This window comes from Dichotomopilus funicola, assembly GCF_033296635.1.
Source record: "Dichotomopilus funicola strain CBS 141.50 unplaced genomic scaffold C8A04scaffold_38, whole genome shotgun sequence".
Lineage (NCBI taxonomy): Eukaryota > Fungi > Ascomycota > Sordariomycetes > Sordariales > Chaetomiaceae > Dichotomopilus > Dichotomopilus funicola.
In genome coordinates, this window is record NW_026944059.1 from 263,347 (window position 1) to 277,000 (window position 13,654).

The 13,654-nt window shown below is 55.9% G+C and overlaps 3 protein-coding genes across 3 annotated transcripts; all 3 read left to right on the plus strand.

The window, feature by feature from the left end:
* Window positions 1–3,740: 3,740 nt before the first annotated feature.
* C8A04DRAFT_12786 (uncharacterized protein) lies at window positions 3,741–5,166 on the plus strand (the record flags this gene model as incomplete). The annotated part of the gene is made up of 3 exons (XM_062777460.1): window positions 3,741–4,280; window positions 4,338–4,455; window positions 4,532–5,166. 3 exons carry the CDS (start codon window positions 3,741–3,743, stop codon window positions 5,164–5,166), a joined length of 1,293 nt encoding a protein of 430 aa, XP_062636372.1.
* A 3,688-nt stretch (window positions 5,167–8,854) lies between these two features.
* Window positions 8,855–9,676, plus strand: C8A04DRAFT_29404 (uncharacterized protein; the record flags this gene model as incomplete). Its single annotated transcript, XM_062780998.1, has 1 exon — window positions 8,855–9,676. The coding sequence occupies one exon, from the start codon at window positions 8,855–8,857 to the stop codon at window positions 9,674–9,676; it is 822 nt and encodes a 273-aa protein (XP_062636373.1).
* An 822-nt stretch (window positions 9,677–10,498) lies between these two features.
* On the plus strand, window positions 10,499–11,809 carry C8A04DRAFT_37875 (uncharacterized protein; the record flags this gene model as incomplete). The annotated part of the gene is made up of 1 exon (XM_062784034.1): window positions 10,499–11,809. The coding sequence occupies one exon, from the start codon at window positions 10,499–10,501 to the stop codon at window positions 11,807–11,809; it is 1,311 nt and encodes a 436-aa protein (XP_062636374.1).
* Window positions 11,810–13,654: the final 1,845 nt, after the last annotated feature.

The following is a 13,654-nucleotide window of genomic DNA, read 5'->3' on the forward strand; positions in this document are numbered from 1 at the left end:
CTTTGGGGCGGGGACCACGAGGCGCTGTTGCCCCGGCCATTGATTCTGGCATTCCAATGACTGCCCTTGTCATACCGTACCAGGCGCCCTTTTTATGAGCGGCCAGAGCAATCGTTTTTCCAGCAGCATTCACGGCGGTACGTACCGACGGAAGGTGGGTGCGCGAGGACTGCAGGTCTCGTGCAGGCAAGTTCAGGGAGAGCGGAAACTGCGAGAGCGGCCTCACTCCGCCTTACGGCGCACAGGAGTGATTCAGATCTTCGGGAACATTGGACCCGTCCTCCTTTGACCCCGAGAGCCTCTCAAGGTTCCCTCCTGGAGGTTGTCTCGACGCCCAAAGCGAAACGGTTAGGGCCCGCTGTGTTCATTGGTTGGCTTCACCGCACGATCCATCTGTCCGAAAATAAACTTGGCTGGTCCTCTATGTTTCCCACCCACAGAACCGCAATTTTGGTTCAACCAGACGCCCGGACATCAGTTTGTCCCGGCGTTTTCTGGCACTTAATTCGTTACAATATAGCTAAATGCCGGCGGTTCCCGTCAGGAACATACCACGCAACAAGCGCGGGCGCATTTTCGGTCTGCGTCGCGCTTGCTTCCTTGGATCTTCTCGAGCGAGTCATCCCCACTTGGCCCGCATCGTTCCTGCGGAACTGAGCGGGGCATGGGACGGACTGACGGCGCTTGCTTCCATCAACAAACCGAAAAGGTTAGGGTCAACAACTCAAAGGACGGTCCATCTCCCGCAATCCATTCAACGGAAACCTGAAGGAAGGAACGTTATCGGTGTCTCAAGTAGGCCGGCGGCCCCTTCCTACCCAGATAGGCACCTGACCTCTTGAGAAATTCGAGGCGGTTGGACCCCACCTCATCCAAGGCCCCGCATTGTCTCACCGCGGCAGGCCGTCATGAACGTAGTGTATCCGTACAATATTCATGACTCTGGGCTGCTCTTGGTTTGGCATCAACACTCCAACGTCTCATGTTGTTTCTAGATGCCCATGGGTTGCAATGCGCCCGTTGGGCGCAAGCGCCAGATCGGCTAAATCCCCGCTCTCGATATCCCTGCCCCTACATATATGGTCACTCTCATCGCAAACCCCGATTGACTCGTTCCCGTCCCACTGGACGCATAAGGTGTGCCGCCAAAGCACTATGTATGTTCTAAATCCGGACGGCGCCAAATCGAGAAACGAAGAAAAACAAGCGGGAAAACGCCTTTCAGGCGCGTGTCGATACAGATGACTCCATGGTTGTCGGTTTTAACTCACAAAGGTAGCAGAGGTTTAATTGATTTCTCCCTCGTCTTCCAAGTTGGCACCGATAGTCCTGACATGCCTCGCAGCGACGAACCAGCACAGCGTCTCAAGTCGGTGAACATCTGAAGTTAAATGGTTCCCGAGGTATGTGCTCTTTTCCAACGCCCCCCCCTCATTACCCGCCGACACTGCGCGGCTAGCCCCTCCACAGCTGCAACTGAACCCAAATGGGCGGCCGGGCTTGTCTGTCAGGCGCACCTCTGCGGCCGCCCATGAGATGTGTTGTGACGGGGGGGGGGGAGTACCTGAGGTTGTTTACCGGTCATCATACCTTACAGCCGGATCAGGTCTCGGAGAAGTCCCCGTTGCCATTCCCTTCTCTCGAGCGAGGACAGCGTGCTGTTCAATTACAACTCTAGTCTTGATCAGCCATTCAAACCGCACTCACTCACACCGGCGAACGATGCCTCTACGTATTGAGGTTCTCCTTAGTTAATGAATGTCTCTCCTCCACAAAAGCCCGAGGCGCGGGCCCTGGTTTTTTTCTAGTGTCCAGTATTCGTATACCACACCTCCACTACTGTGTACTGTGTGGAGGTGTGGAGGGGTCCGGAACCCCCTCGTCCCCGATCTATCCCCACCCCTCTATTCAGGGGGTTGACTCGCCCGAACCGCCCTGTTCGGCCTCTCGCGGATCTACCCTGCATCCCAGAACAACACACGCCCCATGCCAGCCCCGTGCACTTCACACGTTATTAATGGAGCATAGTGTATGGATTCCACAGTACCCTAGTGTAAGGTATGTAATGTATGTCAGGCCCGGAACGGCGTGCTAAAAACAGTCAACCCGCTTCCTGCACCTCCCCCGTCCGAGAGCAAAAGCGCGCCAACGGGCCAACCCTCAACCCCGGTCCTTTTTGGATTCCGGTGCTGTGGGCATCACACATTTTCTTCTGGCTCGCATGGCTAGCTAGGATATCGGTTGGGCTAGGCGGTTCCCCTGCTGCTCTATTCTCACCTGGTTCTTGCTTTTAGCTGCTTTGAGGTTGAAGAACGACCACCCCTCACACTCCAGGATCATGCATCTTGAGTTCCTTCTGGCCCACGCTCGTTCAGGCAGGCTGCTTCCCGCGAGCATCGCCCGCCGATCGACCGGCTTGAACGCCTTGATGCTCGGCTTCCCGCCTCGAGTCTTCAGGGACGCTCTTGCTGCTCAAACCCCCGGCCCTTGCGCCAATCTGTTCTGATACGCGCCGGTCCCAAATGAAATAGCCCAGGGTACCTCGGGACGCCTCTCTACTCCACATTGTTTTCCGCTCGCTTGCTTGCCTAAACGGTCAACCGTCAAACTGGTCTCCTCGTACAAATTGCAGCCGCCCCGCCGTCTTGTTATTCACCCCTCCCCCCTGGTACTCGCCGGCTTGACCACCTGTCCAAGCCGACAACCTGGTGGTTTTCCCAGCCCTGGACCCTCCTTGGACTCGAGAAAATATCAGGTTGCTCGCAATCCCATCCCTCACGGAGTCACGGCTGTGGTTCCTAACCCCGTTCAGTCGGCCGCCGCAGCAAAGGTCGGGCAAGGGTACCGAGGAGGGCGCGCAGAAAGGGAGCCAGGGGACCCTCGCCTCTCCCGCTTGACACTAACTCCTCCTGGAGCCTGGTGTACTAAGTCTGCACTGAAGCTGCACGTCTCTCGTTGGACTTCTTGCTCACCCACTGGCCACCCCGCCTTTTGCTACCTGAGCAAAGTACTTATATTTCTCTTTGCAGAGCACCAATAACCAAAGCAGGGTGGGCTCTGTCATAGCACCCGGACCGTTTCATCACCACACGCCCCGCCTACTACCTTCCATCGTCCCGTTCCTGGACTGGCCGCCACATCCAGTTTCTTCACTCCCAAAGGTTATTTCCACCTCCCGCCCTCTACCACCGGCTTTCTCTCTTTCTTTCCTTTTTTTGTTTTATTTTAAAGTATTTTCTCTTCCCCTCACAATGACCACCGACACCCCAAATCCTATATGACCACCCCTTCCCCAGCTTCCGCTACTACACGTTTTCCCTTCTACTCGCCTCTCTCTCCCTCTTTGACTCGTCTCGTCAACTTACACGAGAATGCTTACCATAAACCAGCCAGTGCAGCACGGCTATCCGCCCGTCCATGACCTACCAACACCGCCGAGCACATCTCGCCCTTCTCCCCCCTTGATATTCCTGGATCTGGGCCAGAAGCCGTCGTTGATCACCCAAGGGGGCAGCGGCCTGACCGATCGGCTCATGTCGGCACCTCATCGCGGCCTGCCTCCACCGGCAGCTCTGCCTCCAGTCCCCACAGCCCCCGGGTCAGCGCACCCGCAACCTCCATCGGGCCTGTCATCAGTTGGCCAGGCCGTTCCTCCACCACCGCCACCACCGCCTCCGGTGCACCAGGCTCAGGGTTTGGCCCAGCTCCCGGAAGCGCCCCCAACATGGAACGAGGAGTCGATGAGGGTCTGGCTTACAGCAAAGGCGGAAGAAGACAGGAGGAGACAAGAGGAGGAGAGGACACGCCAAGAAAGTTACCGGCTTGAGCAGAGGAGGATGGAGCACGAAATCCTGAGGACCTCCCTACAAGGGGGGATACCACCACCTCTCGTCCCCGTTGTCTTCGCTGGTATGGGAGGAGGCGCACTTTCACCAGCGGCTGTCGACTGGGCGCAGCAGTTCATGGCGTTACACACTCCTCAACAACACCCTCCTGCGTTACTACCACCCAGCGCAGTCCCTTCTTCGGACCAGCAGAGGCAAGATTCACAAACCCAGGGGTACGGCCAGTATCCCGTTTCAGGCGGCGGTGTTCCCTCGACACCGAGCTCCGCCCAAGGACCTCCGAGCGCATACATGCCAGGTTACCCAGGTTCCCCGACGAGACCGCGAACACAGAGCGTGCCGGGGGGTGCAGGAGGGCGACCGCTTGCCGGGGCTGGAGGACAACTGCCCAACCTCAATACCAATGTCCCCGGCGGAGGATCGAGCCACCAGCCAGTATCCAGTCAGTTGCAACCGCAACAACAGCAACAGCAGCAGCAACAACAACAACAGCAACAGTCACAGTCACAGGAAGCACAGGCCTCACCATCCATCTATTTCCACCACTGGCAACCTCCGGCAACACAGGCAGGAGGACGGGGCGGGTCGGACCAACCCGCTGCGCCCTCAGGTTCGTCTAAAACCAAATCGCGCTCATGAAGAATCAGGTACTGGTGTAGGGCTAACAGGCTCTTTTTTCAACTCAGTAGGAGAGTCACCACGGAAACGGAAAGCCCCGGGGTCCCAACAACCACAACCACCGCCGTCCTCGTCCAACCGACATCGTTCGCCTCCCTTCTTACAAAGCACGGGGTTGTCCAATCCACCACCCGGCCGCAGGAGGGCACATTCGCGACAACGAAGCGACCTGAGCTCCTACCGGCCTGGCCCTCTTCGTGGAAGAGCAGAAAGCTTGGGACCAGGGCGAGAACTATCTCCGATGCCCACGTCTGGTGCGAACTCGACGCGGGACAGCGGCGAGTCGTCACAGGCGGCTCAACACCAAGCCCAGGCTCCGCAATTTGCGCCTTCGCTGGCCCAGGTTCCTTCCGGACGGACCGGTGCCCACTCGGTTTCCTCATTGTTGTCAGACGACCCGCATTCTCCGCGACCGGCAACGCATTTCACATCTAGCGGGCCCTCAGAATCCCGGCACCGCCTCCAGCAGCAACAACAGCAACAGCAGCAGCAGCACCGCCAACACATGCAACCCCAACAGCACGGTCAGCCGCACTTTCCAGGGCTGGAGCGAGCACCATCACCGAGGTCGTTGGAGGAAAAGCTTCATGGAAGCGGCGGAATGCAAGGGCCGGCCGCCACGCGGCCGGGGGGGAGCACCTGAGCCTTCATTTTATCGTTGTTTCAGCCTCGCCGAGCCGGGGCCAAACTCGTTGCGGTTTGGGTTCGGCCGAGTCCCCCCTTGCCGGGATACCACAACGCGGGCGGGCCAAGGGAGCAAGGGTGGCCGCCGCGCCGGGGGTGGAGGCTTCCTGGAAAGGAAACAGTACCATGTCTCCGGCAACCTGGGCTCGTCGCTCATTCGACACAGACGATGGAGTCAAGCACAACTCCATCGCGCCCGGGCCAACCTAACGGCCATGCTGCGCAAGAATTGGCAGCACATTTTGAGCCTCGAACTCCACCCTCACTCATCACAAACACCGAAAGACCGGGGAACGGCATGGGAGGGGGGCAGAGAAAGAGAGAGAGAGAGAGCTTTTCAGCAGCGATTGTGTTCTCGACCTGGGGATACCCATTGAGAGATCGAAACCAGGTCATTTTTCCCTCCGACATCCCTTGTTTGATGAGGTACTTTTTCTACCCTTGCATTTCGTCCCTGTAAATTATCCATGTATTACTCGCACTTTTCTTCGGGGTTTGTATTTTCTGTGCAACAGTTTGTCCAATGATCTTGGCGACCTCCATGTATTTTTTTGTGGTTTTATTCTTATTTTCTAAATTCCTTTACACTAGTTAGTTGTTGTCATGTCGGAAAACGGTTGGGAAGTGGGTCCAGAAAACAAGGCGTGTTTGAGTCAATCAAAATCGAGCATTATCCAGAGCGCGGGATCAGGAAGGGAGTCAAATCGGGAGAATCAAAAACAAACAACGGCATTTTCTCTCGGCGTTCTTGTTTTGCTTTTTCCTGTTTTGCCGCTCTGGTGAATTACTTCAAGACAGACAGGCAAGCGCCGGCGCACAAGGTTTCTCAGATGGGTAAGCCTGCAGTGAGAAGCTGGAAAGGGGGGGCTGGACCGGCGGGTTGCCAGTCTGGCTCGACTGAGGCTCGGCTTCCCGAAGAACAGGCACTGGATCGGCCAAAGCACGGACTTCGGGGTCGCCTTGTGGTGATCGGTTTTCATCCCTACCGGAACGCAACAAAAGCAGAAAACGTGTAAAGATCCTTGCCCTGGCAACACAGCAAAAAAAAGGAATCTCGACGGGGACAAGATCTCCGGCTGCTGCTAGGCTGGATCCCGAAAATGACTGGAGAGAACACAGTTGACACATTCACATGCGAAGTGGTCCCACCAGCGCGAGGGTAGTGGATACCGTGATACCTCAGCACCTCAGTGCAGTGAACGCTGAACGAGGCCGTTTGGAGAAGATGGAACGCCAAATTCACAGCTGGTTTCTATTCCTCCTTGCGCAGCCGTGACAAGGGTCGAGCGGCGCGGCGAGTCAATGTTTTTGGTTACACGACATCAATATGTATGGCGGCGGTCCTGGGCGCGTGGCATGCCCGGCCACATGGCGCGTTTCCCCCAATGGATGATTCAGCTCACTCTCTCCTCTCGGGAAGCTCCTGCCGACGCAGCCTGGAATCCAAAAACCAAAACGTTTTGGCTGAAAGACAAAAGAAGCGCCAAGGCAAGTGCAACCCAGTCCTTGTGAGAGAGATGGCGTGGCCCGTGGAACTTGGGGGGGAAGCGGTAATTCCGAATCGAGCCTAGTTCGGCCACGACCCTCACAAGCAACCCCCACAGCAGCCTCCTTGCAATTCAACTCCCCACCCTCCCTCGTCACGTCGTGGGATCCTCGTTAGGTGGTGATGTGATTGTTCTCCTTCCCTGCAATTCCTGGAATCATCACATGGGGAAAAAAAGGGAAACCAAAAGCAGAGAGCCAAATCAGGTAATGTGTTGAAACCCAGAAACTCCGACATGTCGTGAGTGATTTCTTGTTTCCGCCATCTCTGCTTTCGAGGCCTTGGCCCCTTCCAGATTAGGCTATGATTCTCTGAAGGACGGGCCAGACAGAGGCAGCCAACCGGTAACTCCCTTACAACACCACTCAACGACAACGACATCCCAACCCCCCGTCGCCAATAGGACGACTTCCTCCTGTGGATGAAGTCACAGCAAGCGCTCGTCAGCCCCCGAGAGCAGATCTGCGATTGCTAGGAACGAGAAGTGATGGGCAACACCCCTCCATCAACTTCGAATGCTGAACCCCGCAGTTCCGGGGGAGGCTCCGGGGGCCGCGTCTTGGACTGTCGTTAAAGGATGGATGGGCAAGGCTAGTGTTAATGGCAAACTGAGCAAGACTTCCTGAATCGGAAAACTCCCATCTCTACACCAAACTCTTGGGCTAGTTAACTATGTCTTAAACAGGGTAGTGTACACCAGACAATGGGGTCAGCAGAGCAATCGAACGGCCTTCCAAAAACAGAACATCCCTTGGAAGCGGCATACTTTTCCACAATCGATTGGTGACTTGCGGGAGTTCTGTTTTAGGCGATGCTTGCTGATCGGCATTCTTCCAGGAACATATGCAACGGTTTGTCTCGACCCAACGAGGGGTAGCTTGCTCGCTTGATCCATTCAATCGCGGCGGGGGCACAAACATGGCAACCACCTCGTCGGGGACAAGCTCAAAAGAAGGTCTTCAGGGACGGATGCACATTCCCGAAGCAGCCTGATGCCAAAAGACAACACAAAAGGGGGCACAACACGGGGGGCACGGTCCACACGAACAAATTTCTCAAAAGGGATGTCGGGCAATTTCTCATTCGCTGCGCGACCTGGGAAGCTTTCGTGCGCCAATGCAGGCATGCGCTCAATCAGAACCCATTCCTCTGTCCCCCCCCCCTGGCCAACCTCCACGATCACGAATTGGTCCAGTAGCCGCCAGCGGCTGCCCCCCAAAGAATGCTCGAGCGGCGACGATGCAGAGAGACGTCCTGCAGGTGTTCAACGGATGGGTGGGTGGGTGGTTCTGTGTGCACAGCTGCTGCATTCAGAAGCAAAGACGTTGCTTAATATAGGGCTGCGCATGAAGCAACCTTGTTTCCAAACCGGGACCATGCTTCTGGCATGGACTGGGGTAGTGCCCGAAAGGGGTTTGGCGCCATCGATTTTGGAGGGGTGTGGAAGAGAGAGGGGATGGGGGGAAGGGGGGTGTGTGGCCATTCTTTGGATCACATCAAACTTGGACTCGCTTTGGCCAACAAAAGCGGCAGACCAAAACAGATGGCTTGAGCCGAATCCGTCAGCATTCGATCAAATCTTGACGGAGTTTGATGATTATAACTGAAATAGCTGTGTAGAAGTCTAGTATCTATACAGTGATAGTATTGTTGTTTAAAGTCTTGTTTCAGACTACCGATGTTTTGTTTTTATTCCTTTTCGTCTTCTTTCAATTCTCTGTTTCTTCGTTTTTTGTCTTTCTTCACTCCTGTATAAAAGTGGGGCATCCATGGACTTGGTCTGCTGCACTCCTTTTTTTGGCAAAAACAAGCTCGGCAATTTCCTCACGACTCGCCTGCGCTTGCGCCAATAACGTCTGTGGCCCGCTCCCCGCGCCCTCTTCGCTGAGATGCCGCGTTCCTTCTATGCCGGCCGAAGCACATTTTGCGCGCGAACAAGCGCCGGGGGTCAGGACCACCGGATTTACAGGTCGCCTGCCGGGAGCCCGAGCTGTTATCAGGATTCGTGAACCGGATTTGGGTTTAGTTTCCCGTCATGAACTGCCGTCGGCCACACTCTCGTTGACTCGCACGCGCCCTCCCCCCTGCAACCCTAAAGGAAATGGCTTCCTGTTCCCCTTTTGAGGATTATCAAGTCGGCCAGGTTTTGACCTTGAGCGTCATTCCCGAGCAGGGCAAACAAAGCTCAGATTCGACGGTCCGTGCACGAATCCGGCAGCTCCAGAATCCCCGTACGCTGTCTTGCTGTATGATCGTGGACCTCCTGGGCGAAGACAGTCCGGACAATCCGGTGTTCCTAAAGCTCTACGACAGGCGCTTTTCGGAGCAACTCCGATGTGATCATGGAATCGACCCGTGGAAGAGGGATACGGAAAAGGAGTACATCAACGCCGTCCGGAGAGGTGCAGCGCGCCAATTTCTTTACAATCTTCACACCATCCCCAATTTCGAAGAGGACACGGAAGAGACCTGGGACGACGGCCAGAATGAAGCGTTTCTGACTAGCCAAGTTCACAAACTCTTCGCCACCGAAACTACTGTGTACGATACCCTTCGTGACATCCAGGGAAAGCTAGTTCCCCGCCTCGTAGCACGCGGGCATCTCCCCCTCTCGCTCCCAGACGCCGGCATCGGTCTTGCCGATGCCGCAGAACTGCTCCATATCAAGGGAATCCTGCTTCAGTACATCGACGGTTTCTCCCTATCGAAGGTGCAATATCATGCGCCAAAATCTGAATGGCAAGGAATCGTCGATCAAGCCGTCACCATCGTCCAGGCGGTCGGCGACCACGGCGTTCTGAACAGAGATGTTAGACCCGACAACTTTATCGTCCAGCCTGCCGGCGGCGGTTGTTACAGGGTATTCATGATTGACTTTGGTCTGGCTCGGCTGCGAGGCGGGAACGAGACGGACCGCGATTAGGCCAAAGCCAAGCTGAACAAGGACGAGGAGGGAGCGGTGGGATTGGTCATGAAGAAGCGGCTTGCTAGAGAGGGGTTTGAAGTCCGATTCGAGAATTCTGAGAGGTATATGGAATGGGCTGGCGGAGATGACGAATGAGACGCCTAGAATCCAATTCGTACCCTAAACTTGGACCACTCACCGTAACCACTGCCCCCACCCACATGTACTACATGTACCTAAGGAACGCCCAACCAACACCAAAACAACCAACGAACTGTAATGCCGCCAAAAAGACAGAGAGCAGAAGCACAAAAAAAAAAAAAAAAAACATGGAAGAATTGCCGCCGCTCTTACGCCTCCCCCAACACCTCCGCACCGCATCTACGACTTCGTTGGCCTGTCATATTCAGGTCCTAACCGCTTGTATGGGAGCAGCACAAAACCGGACAAATTTGACTTACATGGCCGCCCTGTCAAAACTACCGCCGAGCACTTTCCACGGCTTGCTCCTATCCTGCCGGACCATCCACGCCGAGGCTGCCGCCGTGGTCTACTCACGCAACTTGTTTGTCCTTCGCTACGGCCCCCGCCGACCCGGAACCCCTTCGACCTCTGCATGCGCTTACCCCCACAGCACTTGCGTCCCTGACGAGTCTCTCCATCATTCTCAACCAGGCATCCTGCCACCAACACTGCGGGGGCGCAAACTACGGGTTCTGCTGCGTTGAGGGCCGCGACGACGACGGCGGGAGCGGTTCGGAGCGCTGCAAGCGCTCTCATGGCAACTCACACCAACTCCCTCTACTGGTCCATAGTCCCACAGGCTGCCAGGATGCCTACATGCATGACGAGTTCGCCACAGCCCAGAATCTGCTCGCCAAGTGGCGCCTGGCAGCCGCCTGTCTCTCACACATCCCCGCCGGGCGCCTCGAGCTTGCCTTAGTCTGCGATATTGACCCTCACCACGAACGGGCACGAGAAGTCGCGTCGCTCGTCACCGCGCCGCTCCGCATCATCCCCCAGCTAAGAGATTGTCGCATCCGGCTTTGCAAGCTACCAGACGCAGGCCTCCAGCAGATCGCCCAAGACGGCGTCTTCCAGGCACGCCGTATCGCGCCCCCTCCGTACTACTCTCCCAAGCCGTCCGCCAGGACCCAGGCAACTTTGGTTGGCCTCCCGCGCGAACTCCGCCTTCGTGTCCTGGAGTACACCGATCTCATCGCCCCGGACAGAGAAGTCACATGGAGCAGGCAGGACAAAGCCTACCTTACAGCTGCCCGTGGGGACGACTTGGATAGGGACAACGTACGCGTGTTTTATCACTGCTGGACTTCTTCCAGCTCATCGCCGTCTTACCTCGGCTGTTTCTGCCGCCGTCGCCATGCCGCCTTCTCCCTCGCATGTAAGTGTTGGGCACCGCCTAGCCCGCTGTTTCTCGTCTGCCGTATCTTGTGTGAGGACGCCCAGTTCACCTTCTTCTCCCGCAACCGCTTCATCATCCACGACTACAAGACCTCCAGGACCTGGGCCCTGCCTTGCTTCCCCGAATACTCAGACGAAGAAGTTGAACCACCTGAAGACTCCCGGTACGAGTATCCAGGCACTCGCTTCGCCGCCTCGCAGTTTTTCCGTGAAGTCGTCCCCACACACTGCCTCGCCCACCTCCGCTTCCTCGAGCTCGTTTTTCCGCCCTACCTCGCCCAGACCTGGCCCCGGGGTGATGACCACCCAGTGCTGCAGGACTGGCAAGCGACCATCGGCTGGCTCCTCGACAAGGTCAATGCCCCAGCTCTCACGCTACGACTCGCTGGAGTAGAGGTCCATTACGGGAGCCCACCCGAGTACCACAACCGCATCTCCAAATCCGACGCCATCGACATTGCGACGGCCCACATGGATCTCACGCGTCCCCTAAGGGCGTTGGGGGATATTGGTCTCGCCCGATTTTTTGCGTACTTTCCTTGCCTTTGGGAGCTCGTACTGGCGCGTCATCAACATTATGAATGGAGGCCGCAGCTGGAAGCCAAGCAGAGGCAATTCAAGGCTTCCTTTGAGCGCGTGGTTCTAGGGGATCGCTACGAAACCCAGTATGCAAACGGCAGAGAGGAGCCCGAGCCGAGCTTTTGGGCCAAGGCGCATCAACGGATTTAGGTGAGGCAACCGAACGGAACAAATGTTCCTGGACATTCGAGGGCAACAGGGATCCATTTAAACCCACACAGGCCGCGTGTAGGCACTGTAGAGGCCTGCAACACCTAGTGTAGTTATTATACACGAGACCATGCATTGCCAGCCGAACAGCTAGCTACATACAACTTCTGTGGTACACTAGAGGAAGCTCCCTCGCACACCGCCTTGAAACTAGCCCCGAGATAGGTAAACATCTCGGCTACGGGGATAAAAAAAAAAGATGACCCGGCCGTTTACGTCTCTCAAGACCGGTCTCGTTGTTCCCGCCGGCCGGCCAGCCGGATTGGACCGGATTGGATTGGCTCGATATGCGAGCTGCGCTTGCGGCTAATCGATGGGCTTTTTTATATTACATTACCATTTGGTAAATTAAGGAGGGGGGCGTGTGGTACTGTACCAACAACGCATTACCCGTGGTAATCGAATACCACGTCATATCCGAACCCTAGCAACTAGGCTCGCTGGGAGAGAGGGTTACTCGACGATCATATAGAGTTTAGCCTGTCGGCGCTTGGCTGGCTGGAGAATTGGTGACTCAAATGTAGTATGTATGAGCGAAGACGGGTGACAACTGACAAGACATGGAACCCAGATGGAGTGGCGAGGATTGATCGCCGATTTTGGCGATCGGTTTGTGTAAGCTGTCACGCCGTGTACACGTACGTTGTGTTATGTAAAAGAAAAGGGGATGGATGTGCGGTTGCGCGGCTCCATGAGGATCTGTGATTCGTGGGCATGGAAAGGCCGGATCGCTCAGGTCTAGCCGGATGATGATCCCCAGAGAGCACATTGACACAGGATGATTACGGACTGTGGGAAGATGACGGATTGTGAGATTTTCATGGCCGTGTACACTAACTCGCTAGCAGCTGGTAAATTTCACAAGCCGGGCTCCCTCGATTACCTCGGAGGCCCCACAAATTGGAATCCAGGACCCAGGAGTAGGCTTTGTTTGGTTCAGGAGGGCCCAGACGAACGGTAAGTGGCTCAGTTCACTATTGGGGTCTTTCAGCCCTCCAGGGGTTTGGGAGGGGCACACACACATCGAGGAGAGAGAGTGTGTTGTTGAGGTTGTTCTAGAATAGTCAGTGTCCGGCGGTTTCTATTTCCAATTTGGGACTGCACCGCGGGTGTGGTGGAGGGAGGTGTATGTCCAGTACTTTGCGAGGGATTGGCGTGTCATACATGGTACTGGTCAGGAACGCAGCGGCTTGATATTGGGTTTTCCGACCCAGTACCCGAAGAGGCCCTGGCGGTCCGGGCATACGGCAGTCTCGTTCCATTTTGGAACTGGGCGGGCTGGTAAACGGGATGTTCACCTGTTCTAAAGACCCAAATTGGCAAATGTTTATGTTTGGCCCCTTTCTTTGCCTGTTTGGGCCTTTCCAATGCCGTGTTGATATGTCGGAGACCTTTACACCGGTGGCGTAAACAACGGTGAGCTTTTAATAATGATAATTATTTGCAGGCCCCCTTTCAACTAGGAGACAGGACATCATCCCATTAACAACCTAGCCACGGCAAAGCAACCAGGTGTATAAATAACACGGATCAAATCGGATCCGGCAGCGCTACGGTCCCTAACATCATAATTACACGGCAAGTACCAGACTCGGGGTGGACGGTGCGGATGGCTAAGCGCTACAATAAACGCAACCGAATGCACCCGCACAGACAAACAAGTGGATGTGGGAGTGAGGAGCAGGATTGGAGCAGGTGAAGGCGGCTTAAGAACCAAGAATGCGTTGCGAAAGAAGCGCGCACAGACAGACAGACACGGGATACTGCAACGGCAGTGACAAGCGG